The sequence below is a fragment of the Brachyhypopomus gauderio genome, unplaced genomic scaffold (assembly GCF_052324685.1).
Source record: "Brachyhypopomus gauderio isolate BG-103 unplaced genomic scaffold, BGAUD_0.2 sc37, whole genome shotgun sequence".
NCBI classification, from domain to species: Eukaryota; Metazoa; Chordata; class Actinopteri; order Gymnotiformes; family Hypopomidae; genus Brachyhypopomus; species Brachyhypopomus gauderio.
The window spans coordinates 1,016,618-1,039,581 of NW_027506867.1; the positions used below are offsets into that span (position 1 = coordinate 1,016,618).

Below are 22,964 nucleotides of genomic sequence, written 5' to 3' on the forward strand. Positions count from 1 at the left end.
GGAAGGGAGAGGCTTCTTTGGCACTGGTGTGATACTTGTCACTTTGAAGCATGCAGGGACCACAGCTTGGTTCAAGGAGATGTTAAAGATGTCAGTGAGCACATCTTTGAGCTCCATAGCACAGACCTTCAGAACACAACTAGGTATATTGTCTGGTCCACCTGCTTTCCTTGGGTTTATTCTGGAGAGTGCTTTTCCTACACTTGCTGGAGATAGACATAAGGCCTGCTCGCCCTGGGGGGAAGTGGTTTTCTGTGCTGGTGTATTGTTATGTGTGTCAAAGCGTCGAAAGAAGTCATTTAGGCAATCTAATAAGGGGATATCGTTACTCATACATGACTGTGGTGAAGGTTTATAGTTGGTAAGGGTTTGGATGCCACGCCAGAGAGACTGTGTATCTATATCTGTGTATCAGAGACTGTCTGTACGCGCCGCCGCCATCTTGGACCAGTTTTTCTGCAGCAGGCGGAACAGTGGCACAGCTATGGAGGAGAAATCCTTCACAAATTTCCTATACTAGGAGGCCAGCCCGAGGAAGCTCTTAAGCTGGACCTGGTCTATCGGAGTGGGCCAGACCTTAATGGTGTGAATTTTTTCCTCCAAAGTGCTAATGCCCTTGTGACCCAGCTTGTAGCCTAGAAACTCCACCTCATGCCTCATGAAGCGACACTTGCCCGGGTGTAGTTTCAGGCCTGCAGCAGTCACTCTCCCTAACACATGCCTCAGGGAGCCCGGAGCAGTGTTAAATGAGCTCCTGTACACCAGGAGGTCGTCCAGGTAAACCAAGCATTGCTGGCGTGGGACACCAGCCATCACGCTGTCCATAAGCCTCTCGAAGGTGGCAGGGGCATTGCAAAGGCCGAAGCTTAGGACTCTGTACTGCCACAGTCCCCTGTTGGTGCACTTCGCAGGTCCAGGGTGGGCCAGGAGGACCCTGACACCAAGTCCAGAGACTCATCAATCCTAGGGAGGGGGTAAGAGTCTTTTTTTGTGACTTTATTGAGTGCAGGGCCTGAATTTCAGTGCGGGATTGCAGAAATTGCGCACTATTTCTTTGATTCCCGCAATTTTATCCATAATAATGCGTGAAACTCCCGCACACAATTACAGCGAAAACGTTCAGCAAAACAATAGCTCCGTTTGTATTGTGAGACGGACAGATAGTCGGACAGACCGACGTCCGTACTGGACGCTGCACTCAGCGCTCTCACTCTTCCTAGCACCGCAGTGGCGGCGACGTTGACCAAACTAATCCTCAGGATTCACACACAGGTGACGGTAGTAAACTAAAGCAGCAGTCCAAAGATATGTTTCAGTCCAACTGGTCAAGAATATATCCTTGGCTCGAACTTAATAGAGGTGAAATGAGCTGCTCGATTTGTAAAATGTACGGTGCTGTGCCTTTTACCAGCCGATGCTACAAAACATCGACTTTAAGTCGCCACTCGGCTAGTGTCTCATACAGCAGCACTGAAAAGAAAGCGCGAGGCTGATCTGAAAGAGGTGGTCAATAACGGAGGAGAAGGGCAGAAAAACAGATTACTAGGGTTGCCAACTTTATCACTGAGTGAGATTTGATTTTAGGAGGGAGGGAGGGGGGTAAAATATTGGCCGGGGGCGGGGTGTGCGTGTGTAAATTGTTGGGGGGGGGGGGGTGTAAAATGGACACATTTAAGTATTATATCAGAGCGATATAAGCGAACTAGTAACTCACTGAATCATAGATGTAGATCAGAGGTAAATAAACTAGATTTTTTCAGCGTGAGAAATCGGATGTATGGCGTTTGTGCGTGTGAAGACGGTCAAATGCGTGTGTCTCACGCTCATTGCGTGAGAGTTGGCAACTCTGGATTACTGCAATGCATAAAATTCTGCCTGATGCCCAGTCAGCTGATTGTGATGTGATGACACATTTCAGCACACAAAACAGATGTAAAATTAAGTTATAACAAGCCTAACCAATGTATGCTAATTTCAGCTTGGCCCTCCAAGAGAGCAGTTGGAATGTTTTTTTTTTTTTTTTTTTTTTGAAAAGAAAGACCAAGGAGAGGACAGATCAGGGTAGAGAAGAACCAAGAGACAAGTTACAATGTATATATATTATATACATATATATGTATGTGTGTATATATATATATATATATATATATATATATATATATATATATATATATATATATATATATATATATATCTTGTTGAAGCACAGCAAGACCTGTATTTAGGTTCACCAGATGTATCCCCCCCCCCCTAAAATGTAGAAATCCCCCTTATGTGACACATTTAAGGGGGGAATTCCCACTCATTTTGAAAAATGAATTTCAGGCCCTGGAGTGGCCTGTAGTCTACGCAGAAGCGCATCCTTGAACTGTTTTTCTTGGGCACCATCACCACAGCAGAGGCCCATGGACTGTCAGATGGCTCTATGATGCCTGACTTGAGCAATCTCGCTCAGTTCTCTCTCTGCAGCCTCCTGATGAGCTAATGGCAAGCGGCGGGGACATACTTTAATAGGTCGGGCATCCCCTGTGTCAATGGTGTGCTCCACCATGTGTGTCAGACCTACTTCGCTCTCTTTAAGGGCAAAGGTGTCCTTAAACTCCAGTAGCACCTGCCATAAACTCTCCTGCTGCTGATGAGTCAGCCCCTCACAGTTCTTGGACCAGATTTCCCTCATGGCAGACAACCTCTCATCCTCTCCAACCTGCTGCACAGCTGATGGCAATGCAAGAGTCTTTGCGGTGCTAGCAGCTTTTTCAGCAGGGGCTGAGCATACCGAGGGGGAAACCAGCTGTACTCTCTCCCCTGCAGGAGTATTAGAACACCCTTTCTCAGGTCCAATACACCACCAATGGCCCTTGAGCAAGGCACCTAACCCCAACTGCTCCCCGGGCGCCGGGCTAGGGCTGCCCACCGCTCTGGGCACGTGTGATCCACAGCCCCCTAGTAATCACTAGTGTGTGTGTGTGTGTTCTGACTGCACAGATGGGTTAAAAGCGGAGGACAAATTTCGATTGGGGTGTAAAATCACAATTGACAAAATATAGCACATTAAAGCCTTAATATAGTATATAAATACTTAAATACATATACTGTTTCTACTTCGAGGATTTTCGGTTATTGCGGGTAGTTCTGGAATCTGCAGAATGCGAGGGATTACTGTATTTGTAATGTGATTTATATTTTCTATAATAAAACTAACATTTAGTTGCATATTTTTATTTATAAATGTTTTTACAACACTCTCGTCTCCTGGTACCCGAGGCCGTGAACTAAACTGAAACATGAACCGTTCAGCCGTATCAGTTAGGTGGGTCGGAGTCCTGCCAAGCACTGAACGATTCAGTGAACGAATCTTTTTAGTGAACTGATTCTATTGATTCAATTAATTTAAAAGAACTGCTGTGCCCATCACTCAGCTTCTATTTCCAGTAAATGCGCAGCTGCAGAGAGAAAGTGAAAGTGAATGCGTCATTGCAGAAGGAAAGCGTTTTTCTCGGACTGAGATTTGGGCTGCACACTAAACCTTTAGATTTGGTGTCAAAATGACTCGAGGTATGAGACTACAATGAAATCATAATATTACAAAACATTTGTTGTTGAAACACATTTGGTGTTTTTAAAGTAATTATTAACATTAAGTTAAAATTAACTGTAAACTACCAATTTATTTCATGCTTTTACAAAGTAGGATATATGCATTTGAAACCTGTAAATGTGTGTTGATGTTTACTGTTCATGTGTTATTTTCTGTTCATGTTTTTTGCCAGTATTCTCTGAATGAGACATAAGACTTGACTGTAAATTACATATTACTATGAATAATGGCATAAACAGAGTTTACTTAATCCTTTTACAAACTATGAGATTAGCTTAATAATTTAAAACATGTAAATATGTGTGTTTGTAACGTCTGCTCCGCCCCAACCTATGTGAGGTCTTCATGTTTCTCTTAGTTTCGTTAGTTGAATCTCCGTAGTGTTCTCCTGTCACGCCCCTGATCCTACCGCCCATTATTAGTCTTGATCAGCTGTTTACGTTTAACTCCTTGATGTGTTTGGTTTATATTCCCATGTGCCCAGTCCTTCCTTATGAGTCAATTTGGTTAATGTACTGTTATGTGTTGTATGTTGTATGTTCTGTTCCCTGTGTTTGTTTGTCAGATCTGCCCTTGGTTTTTCTCCTTGATCGTTGTATGTTCAGCATTTGGTATATTCTGTTCATTCAGTTCCTAGTTGTCTCCTTGTCTATCATGTGTTTAGTTGTTGCGCTCTTTATTGAGTCTTCTCGTTATTGTCTCTTGATCGTTCGTTCGTAAGGTTAGTTCTTTTGCCTGGTCTGTTTGGCATTATTCCGGTTTATTGTATTTTCCATTTTGAGTGTGTTTGTTTGTTTACTGTTTGTGCGATAACCTGTTCGTCTTTTGTGTATTCTCTGCTGTGTCTGAGAGGTGTTAACTAATTAGTCTGTGTACTAGTATACACTCCAGGAGTTTTACTATTGCATTCGCAGTGTTTCGTTGTCTGGACGCTCTGAGTGTTTATGTAAATGTAATGCCTCACCGTTCAACAGCTCGAGCTGATCTGGTTAGGAGACAGGAGGTAACTCCTGCTCCTTCCAATAAACCTGACTCTCAGCAGCATTTGTGTCCTTCTCCTAGTTATCGTACGTTACAGTGTTCTTTTGTGTATTATGCTATATCTTTATTTAATTTTAATGGTGCTTTCTGCTCATGTTTAGTGCTTCGACCATTTACATCACTGATCAGAGTCTTTGTCATGGTAATTGGGAATACCATGAATTCCCATGAGACCTTTGTGGAGCATCTCAAACCATCTTCAACCCTCACAGAAGTGTACTCGGTGGAGGAATGTGATATCATTATGGCATTTGTCTCTATTGTGTCTCGAGCTGGAACTGACATTGAAGCTGCTCTTCTGAAGATTCCTGGTAAATACACGGCAGATATAACCTCAATAATCAGCAGATAAAACTGTAATGTAACTCAGGTTGTTAGCAGAATTTCACACTTCTGAGACCTTCAGTAATTGTTTTTTCTGTCTCACCCTCCCAGCCACTCGACCTGTTGTTTTAGTCGCACTCCATCACACCTTTGATGAGTATTACGTTGCTCCAGACAGCAGACTCTGTGTTAGGAACAGGTCTGATGTGTTCGCTGTGGACTGCCTCCATCATGAAGACCATGGACTGCTGAGATGTTTGCGCAATGATGAGGCACTTAGGGCTGTAAATCAACATCTGAGAGATCGGTTTCCTGAAGAACAAAGGGTAGATGTGTGCTGTCCTTCCACCTGTATTGAGGTTCGTAAAATCCAACCCAGGGTCGAAGAGTTATCTGATTCACATAGTTCAGTGACTCAACGTTATGGACCCATATGACACAAAAGAAGGAGGCACAACAGAATAACACCTACTGGTAGAGAGCGATCATATTAATAGTCACTCTGAACTTCTTTATCATAATAAAGAAGGTCAGTGTTCAATTATAAGTAATTGAACCTCCCTCTTTATTCATTAAAATAGGCATGGCCATACAATGTTCCTGAGGTACTGTCCCTGTCCTCACACTTGTACTGAGGTTGGTAAAATATAATCTAGGGTAGAAGCATAATCTGGTTGCCAAATAATTCCACATTCAGTCACTCAACATTACAAACTCAAACAGCAGTTCAACCACATGACTAATGTGAGAGACTGTTGAAAAATAAATATGTCTCTGGGTTGCAGATTTCATGAGTCACATTTAAACATCGGTCTATTTTAATGTTCAAAAGCTTGTGGTAGAAAACAAATATCTGTGACAGACTTTTAACTGAGTTACATAATCTAATCTGAGTGTCTTTCTACAGGTGATGCGAAGCGATAATTCCTACAGGTGTGCAATATTAACTGCAGTAATCATCATCATCGTTATCACTTTGATCATTATCCTCTGTAACACGTTGTAGAACCTCCCTCCTTGAATTAATGGTGATTTGTAAAATTCATCTTAGTGATATAAAAATAGTCATGCAATACAATGCACAGTAAGGTTGATTATCTCATAATTATGAAATACTGTTTTGCCTTTTAATATTATAATGTAAACATAATCTAAATGTGTCTATATCTACCTACTGAAATTATTATTTCTTAAAGCTTAAGTGGATTATACTGTGTAATATCACATTTAATAGCATTTGAACAGGAACATGTTTACATACTTTAGATTACAAAGACATTGAACTACTACCAGTTCCCATGTTAGTCTGTTAGTATGTGTCACGTTACGGTCCCCGACCCCTCCCTTTTGGGTGCGTGTTTACGTCGTCTGCGTCTACTCGTCTGCGTCAGTGGATCTCCGTGGGTGCAGGTGATCATCCGTCTCACCTGTGGCTCGTCTCGTCATCATGTGGGGTTTATGTGGTTTGTCTATTTAATGTCCGTTCGCGCAGTGTCTTGTGCTCGTCGTTGTTTCAGTCTGCACGTTGTGTGTATGTGCCAGTGTTTTTCGTGCGCTATTGCGCTTAATGTTCAAAATAAACATTCCGTCGATACCAGCTGGAGAGATCTCGTGCCTCGTCCTTCCAGCTGCACCGAACGTCACAGTATGACCATTACTTTGGTCATCTCTTTTCCTAAATCAAATAAAAATATTAAAAATCTTGTTTTTCTCCATTTGTCACCTTCTATTTATTTATCTTTGTTATAAGGTGTTGTTATTAAAGGACAGACCGGCAGCTTTGTCATTTATGGTGAGTGTTTTTCCGCCATTGCTACAGCAAAGTTCTTGAAGTCGTTCACTGTGCTGGACTCAGTTAAAGCAAGCAGTCTCTGCGGTGCTAGCAGCTATTTCAGCAGGGGCTGAGCATACCGAGGGGGAAACCAGCTGTACTCTCTGCCCTGCAGGGAGTATTAGAACACCCCTTGTCAGGTCCAATACACCACCAATGGCTCTTAGAAAGTCCAGCCCAAGGATGCAGGTGTCCTGCACATCCACCACCCAAGCAGCATAAGACACAATGACATCTCCTACCTTAAACTGAAACACTCCCCTCCCTCTTATAGGAGCCAGGTCCCCAGTCACAGTCTTAAGCTGCACATCAGTTGTCTGCACAGCAGCTCCGGCTGGGATGACACCAGGTCGAACCAGCATTGCGTTAGACCCCGCGTCCAAGAGTGCCGTACAGGGCACCCCAGAAACTGTAACAGGGACGTGGCAGAAGTCACCAGCCTGGGTCCAGCCTACAGCAATGACTGTGCCTGGTGAAGATGGCAGCGGACCGGGTGTGTTGATCTTGCAGGCCCGTGCACTCCCACCTGCACGGGCTCTTACTCGTTTCCCTGCGCAGCTGTGAACCTGGGGCACTGTCTAATCAGGTGACCAGATTGCCCACATCTCCAGCAGCTCTGGGGTCGACGGCGTAGACCAGCCCGAGACCCAGGTGACTGGGGAGCAGCTGCCTGAAATGTGATGAGTGGTCCCTCTGGCCTCCCCCGCTGTTAGATAGGAGCTGTCGTCACTCTCACTACCGGTGAGTCGTCAGTTCCCCCAGTGGATCTCGTCAGTATCTCCCTCTCCAGGGCAAACTCTAGAGCTGCATTGAGCGTGGCCGGATGTGCGAGCTGAGTCTGTATGCGGAGATCTTTAGGGCCGAGAGCCTGCAGGAACTGATCCGGGCGAGCTCTGCCCGCACTGCAAGTGGCATGTTGTCATAAGCCCGTCTGCACAGGCACTCAATGTCATGGGCCAGAATGTGCAGGGGCTCCCTGGGCAGTCTGCGTCTGTTGTGGAACTCAGATCGCAGCAGCACAGGCTGGTTATACTGCCCAACCCGTCTCTGTAGTGCCCAGTGATGGCATAGTTACCTGTCCGTTAGGGAATTCACCGTGAGGAGTAGTAGTTGCTACAGTATCTCCTGACATTACGTTTGTGTAGCTGCGCGGTATTATTTGTAAATTTATTTGTAAACGTAATACAAGTGAACTGTTCAGTCAGACAGCTATTTGTTGTGAAACTAAATACCATTACAATTTCAAGCATTTTAAAGTAGGCTACATTAGTCCAAAATCCAGCACATTTCAAACGTGGAACACAAAGCAACATTAAAATTCTTCAGGTAAATGTTCATTCCCCTGTTTTTGAGGGGTGTTTCTTTATACTACCACATGTCGTTACGGGAGGACACTGCAAAAAATGACTTGTAAAACGTGCTCGTGCTCTCACAGGGTCGCGCGCAGCGTGCGGAGTCGAGCGCTACGGTCAGACGCAAAAGTAGAACTGAGCCAAGAAGAAAGCAAAAATATATATTTTTACTAGGGATTACTGGACTGGAAATAGTAGCGCGTTATATTACTCGTTACCGAAAAAAGTGGTAAGATTAGAGTAACCAGGCATGAAAATGGGTCAGGGGTTAAAAAGGTGAGAAGACCGGGGGGCGGGGCATGTGACGTCATGGGGATACGGCGACGGGGCGTTGACATGTGGGGGGGGGGGGGCGTTGACATGTGACGTCATGGGGAAAAAGCGGCGAAAATGAGTGTAAAAATACATGTTATTTTCTAACATAGGCTAAGGGTAGACTCAAACGACAAGAGTTTACAACTTCATCTTCAACCTTTTCAGCCCTGGTGCGAATGTTATCACACGTCCCTGGATTCACCAGTTACAACTACTGACACACTAGAAAAAAATCTTGTTTCTTATTTTATGTCACCGTTAACTACACGGGGTTGACGCGAACTTAATGGCTTATCTATCTACCTATTTATCACAAGAGCTTGTGGCTCTGACGGTGTTCAACGCTGTAGCGAACGGCAGTAACTTTGTTTTACCGCAAAATATGAAAACGATTGAAACCATTAATAACCCAATTAAATCCACTGGGAAATGTACGATCTGGTAAATGTAGTGGTAAATGTACACTATTCTGCCTTGTCCCCGGTGTAGCACTAGGTCCTGCTTCTCGTCCCGCTTAGCAGTAAATGAATAACATGAATGAAGAACGTTCGTATGATTGAAACGCAATCAAGGATGTGTCTGTGAGGTGTAAAATCAAGTTCGGTGTCGCTAGTCGTTCTTTTCCTAAATAACAGCAACATGAGCGGAGACGGCGGTGATTGAGCATGCCAGGGTTGCCAACTTTTCAAGATCGCTTGGAGGGAGATTTGAACCTGGACTTGGTGGCGAGTGTAAATTGTTGATCGGGGGGTGGCGAACGTTACCGGGGCGGTGAAAAGTGGACACAAATTAAGTATTATATCGCAATCACCGGTGGTTGATAGATATAGATCAGAGGTAAATAAACTAGATTTTTTTTCGGCGTGAGATATCGGAACTGTGGCGTGAGAGCGTGTGAAAACGGTCAAATGCGTGTGTCTCACGCTCAATGCGTGAGAGCTGGCAAACCTGGCATGCTCTTTTGCACCCATGGCCGTATCTCGACAAAATGTTCCAGTTTTCTGAACGGATGAATCATTCCTATCGTTTTAAATGCATGCTTTGTTTGCCAAAAACAAACTATATCACTGCATACCAAAATTCACCGTCCCACCTGAGGAAGTATATTATGGTATGCAGCCTAAATGTTTTGTTAAGTGACTATGTAGTCAGAGGAGCTTTGCAGTAAGGCTAGTGAAATGACTTTGCCTGCTCACTCCACTGCTAGGTCTGCTAGGATCACTATAAATAATGTTAACATTATATTGGCAAGTAATTCAAACTACGGAAACCTCAATAAGGGAAACCGTGTGGGTTAATCGAATCTTGTCAAATAATGTTTCCATTCTAATGTCAGTGTAGAATTAATGTCAATAATTCTAATGTGGCTAATGTTTCTAGTTTGAAAAGAGTTTGTTAGCATGTTGGGTGGCATGGAGTTGGTGGGCTTTAGCCATACTGCAAAAGGTTGTAGCAAGGTTAGACTACCAAGATGCCACACTGCTAATTTTACTTTGTCTTTGTTTATATTGACTGTAGCATAATGTTGTATTGGATGACTGAATACCTAACTAGCAAAGAGAGAAAACCGTCATTTTATTATTGTTTTTTAATATGGTAACATAATTTGCTTTAACAGGTTAGGCTAGGCTAATCAGTGAATTGTGGTTTTAGAAAATGTTTTTGTTCCTTAAACTAAAGTGTAGGTTAAACTTTTCTGCTACCACTACCTGAATGATGTACATCATTGGAATATGCCTTATGGATTATTATCAAAGACTGTATGAATAATATGCCCAAAAAGGATTTGGTAGGATGTATAATACTTTTAAACTATAACTTTTTTACAAATGTGATGGAAGGTGTACTTTAATACTTAAGTATTTTTAAAAGCAAGTACTTCAGTACTTTTACTTAAGTAAGATTTTGAACATGCAACTTTCACTTGTATCGGAGTAGCATTTGACCAGTGGTATCTGTACTTTGACTCAAGTAATGAAATTGAGTACTTCGTCCGCCTCTGCTGTTAACTACGCGTACGCGTACGCATCATGGCTGCTTCGCGTATCCTGTGTCGGTTTGGCGCGTAGGTCTTGCACGTCCTCCAAAAGTTAACGCGACGCGTACGCGAGGTGCAATACACACAAAACCGCTAGGGGCAGTGTAGCCGCTAACCAGCATCAAAATGGCGGAAAGTTTTGAGGAGCAGTTGTGCAACCAAGTCCGAAGCTATCCACATCTTTATGATGTGACCTTGCCGCTGCACAGTGACAAATATGCTTGTCAGAACAGCTGGCAAGAGATAAGCACTGTTTTAAAAGTAGATGTGGAAACGTGCAAATTAAAATGGAAACAAATCAGAGACCGCTACGTCCAGGCACGGCGGAAAATGATGGCGAAACGTAGCGGGGACGGAGCCGAGGGGGTGTTCTGTCCAGCAGTTATCAAACGCCTGAGCTGGCTATGTAACTTCATTAACAACCGGGCAACCGAGACCAACTTTCCCCAGAGTGACAAGGTGTCTAATCGAGTTGAACTGCATTCAGCAGCTATTTTTAACCTTTGCTGGATTCAAATACTGTACTTATACTATACCATAACTTACTGTACTATTCTGAAGGGCCGTATTCAGTATTTTATGATTAGTATTTTGAGATAAATTGTTTATTAGGTGCAATACTGTATGTACATTTCAGATGAGAGAGATACTGTTGTGGCTGAACACCAAGAAAAAATAAACACCTGTAATACAGCCTTTTCTGATTTTGTGGTTCTAGGTGCCAAGTGAAGAGCCCATTGTTAATCCCACACCAAGCCCAACATCTGAGCCTGTTACTTCACCAAGCCCATCTGTCCAAACTTCTCATACCTACTCCGAGCCCTTTACTTCATCCACAAAAACTACTGTCAAAAGAAAGAAGAAGAGTGTCGAAGAGATGGATAAGGTGGATGCTGCTCTTCTCCAGAGGCTGGCAGAAATCAGAGAGGAGACTCATGCATCACAGAATATCTACAGCAGCTTTGGAAATTACATTGCCATGTTCCTTAAGGAGTTGCCTCCAGATGCTTCAAAGAGGCTGATGAAGGAGATTAAGCAACTTATGCAGTGTTATGAATAGATAAATACAGCAATTCAGTTCAGTAATGCACTATTCTTGGGAGTTTGTTTTTCATGCCCAATACTGTTTTTCTTGCATTTTTGTTATGCTGTTAATTTATTTTTGTTATTAAGCTGCTGTTAGTTTCATTAATAAGCTGTTGGACAAGCAAATTAAACATTGTGTTTTACTGCCCAGTGCTAAATTTAGTTCACATAATACCACTTTGGAACACTCAGGTAACCTTTTTTTCTGTTTATCTTTTTATTATTGAATAAGGACATATTTTTTGCTCAAACATATGAATTCAAAAACACTACTTTGTTCAGGTGACCTTGTGCACAATATGTAATGTTTATTTATGGTCAGCCACACTGTACTCTTTATAGTAACTCTAATAAAAAATAAGTTAAAAACACCATTCATTACAACTATCCAGTATTAACTCATCACGCTCCCGTAAGAGAACATTACAACTATCCAGTATTAACTCATCACCATGGACGTAATTTTGATTTCAAAAGTGGGGGGGGACATGGATTCATCGCTATTTAAATATTTGGTTTTAACCGTAAAAACTGGGGGGGACCAAAGCCGGCTTTTGAAATTACGTCCGTGCTCATCACGCTCCCGTAAGAGAACATTACAACTATCCAGTATTAACTCATCACGCTCCCGTAAGAGAACATTACAACTATCCAGTATTAACTCATCACGCTCCCGTAAGAGAACATTACAACTATCCAGTATTAACTCATCATGCTCCCGTAAGAGAACATTATTTCAGGACTTAACAGTAATGATGAACATTGTAAAAAAAAAAAAACATATACCATTTGCTTAATTTTCATATACCATATGCTGAAAACTAATGTAGTGTTCCTCGCTGTAGGACAGCATCCTGAAAGGTCACTCTCCGTGTTTGTCTGAAAATAGTTCATCAGGTTGTTCCGCACTTTGCTGCCAACTCGTGTCACACGGTCAGTAGTGAGGCGCCCTGGATCAAGGAGATTTGTGTCTCCATTCACCACCTCCCTCCATTCTCCTGGAACTTCCCCATCATCCACCAAAGTGCTGCCAACGTATCTTGTGCTCTCTACCTGAAGCTGGTCAATGCAACAAAGATAATTGTGTAGAGCCACGCACGCCTTTGTTATGTGTTCTGCTGTCTCCACAGAACACTCCATGGCCTTGCTGAAGACTCTCCACCTTGCAGCCAAAATGCCAAAGGCATTTTCAACAACTCTCCTTGCTCTGGCATGACGGTAGTTGTAGACCCGCTTTTCAGCAGTGAGTTCGGCTCCTGTTATGAAGATAATGAGCAGCAATGAGTGATTGCATTTTTATATATCAAACCTAATGAGACTTCCAAAGAATAACCATATCTCTCTCTTTTGATAGCCAAAATAAAACAAAACAATGTACACATAAAGAACATTTTCTTTTTAAAGAAAACTGCAAAAAGGAAATAATGAATGATTTCTACTACAAGGGATAAATTAGGTATGAAATGTGGCATGTGTAATAAACATTCACCTGAATATGGCCGCATCACTGTCACGGCCATATGCTCCTATGTCCACAACAGTAAACCTGTACCTGGCATCACATGCAGCCATCAGGATAAAACTGAAATATCCCTTGTAGTTGTAGAAAGAACTTCCACTATTGGCTGGGGCACGGACTCTGATGTGTTTACCGTCTACTGCTCCAACACAGGGCGGAAAATTCCACAAACGGCAGAAATCTTCCTGAATTTGTTTCCACTGTTCTTCATTGGGGTATGCCATATACTCTTTATTTAGGGCGGTCCATATAGCTTCGCTAACTTCTTTGACTATGCATCCAACTGTCCCTGATCCAAGCTTGTAGCTTGCTGACAACGCTTGATAGCTGATACCAGTTGCAAAAAATCTGAGAGTAACAGCAAGCCGCTCTGCAAGGGATACTGGTTCTGCGTGTGTGTTCCGATGTTTAATGATTGGCCCAATTCGTTGAAGCAGATCATGAAATGTCCTCGCGGACATTCGAAAATACTGATGGTGTTTTTCAGCATCGATTTGTTGCATTGGAAGTACCAACGACACAAACTCGCCATTCTCACGTCTTTGATTTAACGGCCTTACATACCACCTACGAAGGTATCGCTGTCGTCGTTTTTTCTGCCGTGACCGTAAAATTATCCAAAGGCTAATCTCCTCAAGTGTTGCCATGTTTGCATCATTGACTGGTTTGCATCGTTAAAATACCGAAGCTCTTTCTACGTTCTGCCCTCTAGTGGTAGCCTCCGGTTTCACGCGTTGCACATAGGCTAGTATGTTCTCAGTAACGTTCACAACGCGGCCGGTTGTCTACGCGAATGCGTGGGCAAACAGCAAGTATGTTTTAGCCTTTAGAGGTAGGGTGACCAGACGTCCTCTTTTTCCCGGACATGTCCTACTTTTGAGACCTAAAAAATGTCCGGGGGGAAATTTCAAAATCGTCCGGGATTTTGTTCAACTGCCTCAAACAGAATACATGCACACTGCAAAAGTGTTTACAAGCGAAAGCACGTGTGTCCGCTGGTTCTACGGCGATGAAAAGAAAGTGTATGTTTACGGAGGAGTTAAAGAGAAAAAACGTTCGACACACACACCATCCACCTAAATCATTCACCGATACACCGATGACCCCCACCCAGCACAAAAGGTTCCTCCTTTTCAGAAACCCAACTCTGGTCACCCTACTTAGAGGAGACTAGCTCCGTTAAAGTATGTGCCAGCCCTTTATCGCGATTGTGTCCAACCCACCACGTTACACAGATATTTTTATATTATTTATTTCAGTAATTCCATTCAAAAGGTGAAACTTGTATATTATACTCATTCGTTGCACGCAGACTGATATATTTAAGAAAATTTGAATATTGTGAAAAGGTTCAATATTGAAGACAATATTAAATAGCTAATGAACTAAAACTGGTCTCTCAGTCTAGTTCTGTATGCTACACAGTCATGGGGAAGAAAAACAAGTAGTTATATATTAAGTGCATCCTAAACAACAACCTACAACTCTTACATGGGTATTTACAGGTGCTGTTCATAAAATAAAAATATTATGAAAAGCTATTGAAATAATTAGATAAAAACTCACCACCACTATTAGGTAGGGGGTAGAAATACCCATATCTGAGTTGTAGGTTGCTGGTCATCATGGGCTTAATGTAATACAACTTGTTTGGTGCTGTTCTGATGGACCGTTTAAAAGCTATTGAAATTAAAAGATAAAAACTCACCACCACTATTAGGTAAGAGGTAGAAATACCCATATCTGACTTATAGGTTGTTGCTTAGGATTGCACTTAATAAGAGCTTGTTTATGATCTTATGATGCACCGTTTAAAAGCTATTGACATAATTAGACAAAAACTGACCACCACAAATTGGTGCAAGGTAGAAATACCCATATAAATGTGCCATATTTTGTCAATTGTGATTTTTTTCACTGCAATCGAAATTTGTGCAGTTAGAACACACACACACAAGTGAGTACTAGGGGGCTGTGGTGCACACGTGCCCAGAGCAGTGGGCAGCCCTAGCCCGGTGCCTGGGGAGCAGTTGGGGTTGGGTGCCTTGCTCAAGGGCACCTCAGTCATGGCTCAAGCCTGGGAATTGAACCCATGACCCTCCGGTCACAAGACCAATTCCCTACAATCAGACCATGACTGCCCGTTGTATTACAAGTTGTATTACACAAAGTGCATCCTAAATAACAACTATATAAAAGTTGCAGATTGTTTAGGATGGACTTTGTGTAATACAACTTGTTTGGTGGTCTTATGATGGACCATTGAAAAGATATTGAAATTATTGAAAAAAAAAAAAAAAAAAAACAGAGTGCGCAGTGCTCTGGGGCCTTTACTACCGCCACTTGCGTCCGTGTTAACCGTGTTAATGTAATTTGTAGACGGTGCCTTAGACGTTGTAGCGGTCACAATAGTACATTTTAAATAAAATGTTGTATACAACTAAAATATGTATATTCCTGGCATAAACAAAGTTGTAGGTATTTTTTTTATCTCATTTTTTCAGAAATGAGAATTTGCACATTTTGACACTTATTATTGAAGAAAGAATTCCAAATATGCGAACGTGAAACCAACTTTACCGCAGTCAAACGAAGACCACGAAGAACAACTTCCGGGGCACACAGATGGGTCGAGTTAAAAAATCAAAATCAAGTTCGGCTCCGAATCCAATTTTTAATTTAGCTATTTTTGTTTGGATCATCAAATAAAAAACTGAAAAATACAAGCCTGGTTTGTTTTTTTGTTTTTATATTCAAAATAAAATTCAAATTTGATTATATGGTTTGTGCTGTGTCTTGGTCGTGGGTCATCAGTGTGAAGAGCAGCGGGCTTAGCACACACCCTTGTGGTGCACCTGTGCTCAACATGATGGTTTTGGAGGTGTTGATGCCAACCCGTACATATTGTGGCCGGCCTGTAAGGAAATCCAGTAGCAAGTTGCAGATAGAAGTGTTTAGTCCTAAATGTCTAAGTTTCTGTATTAGTTGCTGGGGAATAATTGTGTTAAATGCTGAACTATAATCTAAGAACAGCATGCACACATATGTGTTCCTTGAATCCAGGTGAGTGAGGGCTGGGTGAAGGGCAGCAGAAATGGCATCCTCTGTGGACCTGTTTGACTTGTATGCAAACTGGAAAGGGTCATGGGAGGGAGGGAGGACGGACTTGATGTTCTGCATTACCAGTCGCTCAAAACACTTCATGATGGTAGAAGTCAGGGCAATGGGGCGGTAGTCATTGTAGCTGGAAGGGAGAGGCTTCTTTGGCACTGGTGTGATACTTGTCACTTTGAAGCATGCAGGGACCACAGCTTGGTTCAAGGAGATGTTAAAGATGTCAGTGAGCACATCTTTGAGCTCCATAGCACAGACCTTCAGAACACAACTAGGTATATTGTCTGGTCCACCTGCTTTCCTTGGGTTTATTCTGGAGAGTGCTTTTCCTACACTTGCTGGAGATAGACATAAGGCCTGCTCGCCCTGGGGGGAAGTGGTTTTCTGTGCTGGTGTATTGTTATGTGTGTCAAAGCGTCGAAAGAAGTCATTTAGGCAATCTAATAAGGGGATATCGTTACTCATACATGACTGTGGTGAAGGTTTATAGTTGGTAAGGGTTTGGATGCCACGCCAGAGAGACTGTGTATCTATATCTGTGTATCAGAGACTGTCTGTACGCGCCGCCGCCATCTTGGACCAGTTTTTCTGCAGCAGGCGGAACAGTGGCACAGCTATGGAGGAGAAATCCTTCACAAATTTCCTATACTAGGAGGCCAGCCCGAGGAAGCTCTTAAGCTGGACCTGGTCTATCGGAGTGGGCCAGACCTTAATGGTGTGAATTTTTTCCTCCAAAGTGCTAATGCCCTTGTGACCCAGCTTGTAGCCTAGAAACTCCACCTCATGCCTCATGAAGTGACACTTGCCTGGGTGTAGTTTCAGGCCTGCAGCAGTCACTCTCCCTAACACATGCCTCAGGGAGCCCGGAGCAGTGTTAAATGAGCTCCCGTACACCAGGAGGTCGTCCAGGTAAACCAAGCATTGCTGGCGTGGGACACCAGCCATCACGCTGTCCATAAGCCTCTCGAAGGTGGCAGGGGCATTGCAAAGGCCGAAGCTTAGGACTCTGTACTGCCACAGTCCCCTGTTGGTGCACTTCGCAGGTCCAGGGTGGGCCAGGAGGACCCTGACACCAAGTCCAGAGACTCATCAATCCTAGGGAGGGGGTAAGAGTCTTTTTTTGTGACTTTATTGAGTGCAGGGCCTGAATTTCAGTGCGGGATTGCAGAAATTGCGCACTATTTCTTTGATTCCCGCAATTTTATCCATAATAATGCGGTAAACTCCCGCACACAATTACAGCGAAAACGTTCAGCAAAACAATAGCTCCGTTTGTATTGTGAGACGGACAGATAGTCGGACAGACCGATGTCCGTACTGGACGCTGCACTCAGCGCTCTCACTCTTCCTAGCACCGCAGTGGCGGCGACGTTGACCAAACTAATCCTCAGGATTCACACACAGGTGACGGTAGTAAACTAAAGCAGCAGTCCAAAGATATGTTTCAGTCCAACTGGTCAAGAATATATCCTTGGCTCGAACTTAATAGTGGTGAAATGAGCTGCTCGATTTGTAAAATGTACGGTGCTGTGCCTTTTACCAGCTGATGCTACAAAACATCGACTTTAAGTCGCCACTCGGCTAGTGTCTCATACAGCAGCACTGAAAAGAAAGCGCGAGGCTGATCTGAAAGAGGTGGTCAATAACGGAGGAGAAGGGCAGAAAAACAGATTACTAGGGTTGCCAACTTTATCACTGAGTGAGATTTGATTTTAGGAGGGAGGGAGGGGGGTAAAATATTGGCCGGGGGCGGGGTGTGCGTGTGTAAATTGTTGGGGGGGGGGTGTAAAATGGACACATTTAAGTATTATATCAGAGCGATATAAGCGAACTAGTAACTCATTGAATCATAGATGTAGATCAGAGGTAAATAAACTAGATTTTTTCAGCGTGAGAAATCGGATGTATGGCGTTTGTGCGTGTGAAGACGGTCAAATGCGTGTGTCTCACGCTCATTGCGTGAGAGTTGGCAACTCTGGATTACTGCAATGCATAAAATTCTGCCTGATGCCCAGTCAGCTGATTGTGATGTGATGACACATTTCAGCACACAAAACAGAGGTAAAATTAAGTTATAACAAGCCTAACCAATGTATGCTAATTTCCAGTGATGCCGGTAACGCGTTACTTAGTAACGCGTTACTGTAGTCGGACTACTTTTTTCAGTAACGAGTAGTCTAACGCAACTACTATTTAAAAACTAGTAGTCAGATTAAAGTTACTTATCTAAAGCATCGTGCGTTACTATTTCTGCATTTCGGGGGAACGTAGGTTATATTTATTCATTCTTATTTTTTGGCTACACGTTTCTTACGCGGTTACGTCATCTCTGCTCTGCGGCGCCAAAGTCAGACGTAAGGAGAGGTTCGCCTTTAGCAGCTGGAAATACAGGCATTATTTTGATTTTATTTCGGCTAAGGAAGACAACATTAAGGTCCGTTGTACACTCTGTTCTGGCGACAGAGTGCTGTCTACTTTCAAAAACACAACGTCAAACCTGAAATAAAAAACCGGGGCTTGGCGGCGAACGTAAATTGTTACTGGGCGGGGTGTAAAATGGACTAAATTCAGTATTATATCGCGATCGATCGATCGCCGGTGGTTGGCGCCAGATCGAACTAGTAACTCATTGAATCATAGATGTGGATCAGAGTTAAATAAACTAGATTTTTTTTCGGCGTGAGATATCGGAAGTGTGGCGTGTAAGCGTGTGAAGACAGTCAAATGCGTGTGTCTCAATGCGTGAGAGTTGGCAACCCTGTAAGTGGGCGGAGTTGAACAGAAAGACTGTCTTATTTATTTATTTAAAAAACATGTAAGCCTATTTCAAGAAAAAGTTTACAAATGCCAGTGTCATTTTTGATGTTCCGGTTAAAATACATGTCAATAAAGTGAGTATTGGCAGAACTGGTAGTCATTTTCATGTTATAGGGGCGGGGGATCAGCCTCTGCTGAAAGTAACTAAAAGTAATCTAACTTAGTTACTTTTAAAAGCAAGTAGTCAGTAACTTAACTGAATTACTTTTTAAAGAAGTAGTCAGTAGTCAGTAGTCGGATTACTGTTTCAAAGTAACTATGGCAACACTGCTAATTTCAGAGCTTGGCCCTCCAAGAGAGCAGTTGGAATGTTTTTTTTTTTTTTTTTTTTGAAAAGAAAGACCAGGGTAGATCAGGGTAGAGACGAACCATATATATGTATGTGTGTATATATATATATATATATATATATATATATATATATATATATATATATATATCTTGTTGAAGCACAGCAAGACCTGTATTTAGGTTCACCAGATGTATCCCCCCCCCCAAAATGTAGAAATCCCCCTTATGTGACACATTTAAGGGGGGAATTCCCACTCATTTTGAAAAATGAATTTCAGGCCCTGGAGTGGCCTGTAGTCTACGCAGAAGCGCATCCTTGAACTGTTTTTCTTGGGCACCATCACCACAGCAGAGGCCCATGGACTGTCAGATGGCTCTATGATGCCTGACTTGAGCAATCTCGCTCAGTTCTCTCTCTGCAGCCTCCTGATGAGCTAATGGCAAGCGGCGGGGACATACTTTAATAGGTCGGGCATCCCCTGTGTCAATGGTGTGCTCCACCATGTGTGTCAGACCTACTTCGCTCTCTTTAAGGGCAAAGGTGTCCTTAAACTCCAGTAGCACCTGCCATAAACTCTCCTGCTGCTGATGAGTCAGCTCCTCACAGTTCTTGGACCAGATTTCCCTCATGGCAGACAACCTCTCATCCTCTCCAACCTGCTGCACAGCTGATGGCAATGCAGGAGTCTCTGCGGTGCTAGCAGCTTTTTCAGCAGGGGCTGAGCATACCGAGGGGGAAACCAGCTGTACTCTCTCCCCTGCAGGAGTATTAGAACACCCTTTCTCAGGTCCAATACAGCACCAATGGCCCTTGAGCAAGGCACCTAACCCCAACTGCTCCCCGGGCGCCGGGCTAGGGCTGCCCACCGCTCTGGGCACGTGTGATCCACAGCCCCCTAGTAATCACTAGTGTGTGTGTGTGTGTTCTGACTGCACAGATGGGTTAAAAGCGGAGGACAAATTTCGATTGGGGTGTAAAAAATCACAATTATCAAAATATAGCACATTAAAGCCTTAATATAGTATATAAATACTTAAATACATATACTGTTTCTACTTCGCGGATTTTCGGTTATTGCGGGTAGTTCTGGAATCCGCAGAATGCGAGGGATTACTGTATTTGTAATGTGATTTATATTTTCTATAATAAAACTAACATTTAGTTGCATATTTTTATTTATAAATGTTTTTACAATACTCTCGTCTCCTGGTACCCGAGGCCGTGAACTAAACTGAAACATGAACCGTTCAGCCGTATCAGTTAGGTGGGTCGGAGTCCTGCCAAGCACTGAACGATTCAGTGAACGAATCTTTTTAGTGAACTGATTCTATTGATTCAATTAATTTAAAAGAACTGCTGTGCCCATCACTCAGCTTCTATTTCCAGTAAATGCGCAGCTGCAGAAAGAAAGTGAAAGTGAATGCGTCATTGCAGAAGGAAAGCGTTTTTCTCGGACTGAGATTTGGGCTGCACACTAAACCTTTAGATTTGGTGTCAAAATGACTCGAGGTATGAGACTACAATGAAATCATAATATTATAATGTAATTATTTAACATTAAGTTAAAATTAACTGTAAACTACCAATTTATTTCATGCTTTTACAAAGTAGGATATATGCATTTGAAACCTGTAAATATGTGTTGATATTGTGTCTTTAATTTCATTTAACTGTTATTTTCTGTTCATGTTTTTTGCCAGTATTCTCTGAATGAGACATAAGACTTGACTGTAAATTACACATTACTGTGAATAATGGCATAAACAGAGTTTACCTAATCCTTTTACAAACTATGAGATTAGCGTAATAATTAAAAACATGTAAATTTGTGTGTTGTTTTGTGTATTATGCTATATCTTTATTTAATTTTAATGGTGCTTTCTGCTCATGTTTAGTGCTTCCACCATTTACATCACTGATCAGAATCTTTGTCATGGTAATTGGGAATACCATGAATTCCCATGAGACCTTTGTGGAGCATCTCAAACCATCTTCAAACCTCACAGAAGTGTACTCGGTGGAGGAATGTGATATCATTATGGCATTTGTCTCTATTGTGTCTCGAGCTGGAACTGACATTGAAGCTGCTCTTCTGAAGATTCCTGGTAAATACACAGCAGATATAACCTCAATAATCAGCAGATAAAACTGTAATGTAATTCAGGTTGTTAGCAGAATTACACACTTCTGAGACCTTCAGTAATTGTTGTTTCTGTCTCACCCTCCCAGCCACTCGACCTGTTGTTTTAGTTACACTCCATCACACCTTTGATGAGTATTACGTTGCTCCAGACAGCAGACTCTGTGTTAGGAACAGGTCTGATGTGTTCGCTGTGGACTGCCTCCATCATGAAGACCAAGGACTGCTGAGATGTTTGCGCAATGATGAGGCACTTAGGGCTGTAAAGCAGCATCTGAGAGATCTGTTTCCTGAAGAACAAAGGGTAGATGTGTGCTGTCCTTCCACCTGCACTGAGGTTCATAAAATCCAACCCAGGGTCGAAGAGTTATCTGATTCACATAGTTCAGTGACTCAACATCATGGACCCATTTGACACAAAAGAAGGAGGCACAACAGAATAACACCTACTGGTAGAGAGTGATCATATTAATAGTCACTCTGAACTTCTTTATCATAATAAAGAAGGTCAGTGTTAAATCATAAGTAATTGAACCTCCCTCTTTGAAGTCTTTATTCATTAAAATAGGCATGGCCATACAATGTTCCTGAGGTACTGTCCCTGTCCTCACACTTGTACTGAGGTTGGTAAAATATAATCTAGGGTAGAAGCATAATCTGGTTGCCAAATAATTCCACATTCAGTCACTCAACATTACAAACTCAAACAGCAGTTCAACCACATGACTAATGTGAGATACTGTTGAAAAATAAATATGTCTCTGGGTTGCAGATTTCATGAGTCACATTTAAACATCGATCTATTTTAATGTTCAAAAGCTTGTGGTAGAAAACAAATATCTGTGACAGACTTTTAACTGAGTTACATAATTTAATCTGAGTGTCTTTCTACAGGTGATGCGAAGCGATAATTCCTACAGGTGTTGTCACGGTGAGGCGGCCCCCTACCGGCCGCCTCTGTCCACAGCGGCTGTGTTGTTGTTGTTTTGTGACGTCGTGTACGCCCCTCAGGTGGGCGGAGCCCGTGATCCGTTCCCACCTGATGGTCGTTTGTCTGTCTATATATGTCTTGTCTTTGTACCAGTTGACCGCTGGTCATTATATCCTTAATTCGGATCTATTGCACGGGTTTTAGGTTTGCACACTTTATATTAAACCATCCTTTTTCCCTGAGACTTGGCGTGATCGCTTCCTTTTTGTTGCTCACACCTGCCCGTCACAGGTGTGCAATAATAACTGCAGTAATCATCATCATTGTTATCACTTTGATCATTATCCTCTGTAACACGTTGTAGAATCTCCCTCCTTGAATTAATGGTGATTTGTAAAATTCATCTTAGTGATATAAAAATAGTCATGCAATACAATGCACAGTAAGGTTGATTATCTCATAATTATGAAATACTGTTTTGCCTTTTAATATTATAATGTAAACATAATCTAAATGTGTCTATATCTACCTACTGAAATTATTATTTCTCAAAGCTTAAGTGGATT

The 22,964-nt window shown here is 42.5% G+C and overlaps 1 protein-coding gene across 1 annotated transcript; it reads left to right on the plus strand.

The window, feature by feature from the left end:
- The first annotated feature begins 20,504 nt into the window (after nucleotides 1-20,504).
- Nucleotides 20,505-22,742, plus strand: LOC143485728 (uncharacterized). The gene is made up of 4 exons (XM_076985264.1): nucleotides 20,505-20,836; nucleotides 21,223-21,432; nucleotides 21,557-21,771; nucleotides 22,362-22,742. The coding sequence occupies exons 1-4, from the start codon at nucleotides 20,827-20,829 to the stop codon at nucleotides 22,575-22,577; spliced, it is 651 nt and encodes a 216-aa protein (XP_076841379.1). The 5' UTR covers nucleotides 20,505-20,826; the 3' UTR covers nucleotides 22,578-22,742.
- The last annotated feature ends 222 nt before the right edge of the window (nucleotides 22,743-22,964 follow it).

Coding starts and splice junctions, on each gene's coding strand:
- LOC143485728 (XM_076985264.1), top strand. Junction 21,433..21,556: donor TGCTCTTCTGAAGATTCCTG/GTAAATACACAG, acceptor TCACCCTCCCAG/CCACTCGACCTGTTGTTTTA. Junction 21,772..22,361: donor TGTTTCCTGAAGAACAAAGG/GTAGATGTGTGC, acceptor GTCTTTCTACAG/GTGATGCGAAGCGATAATTC.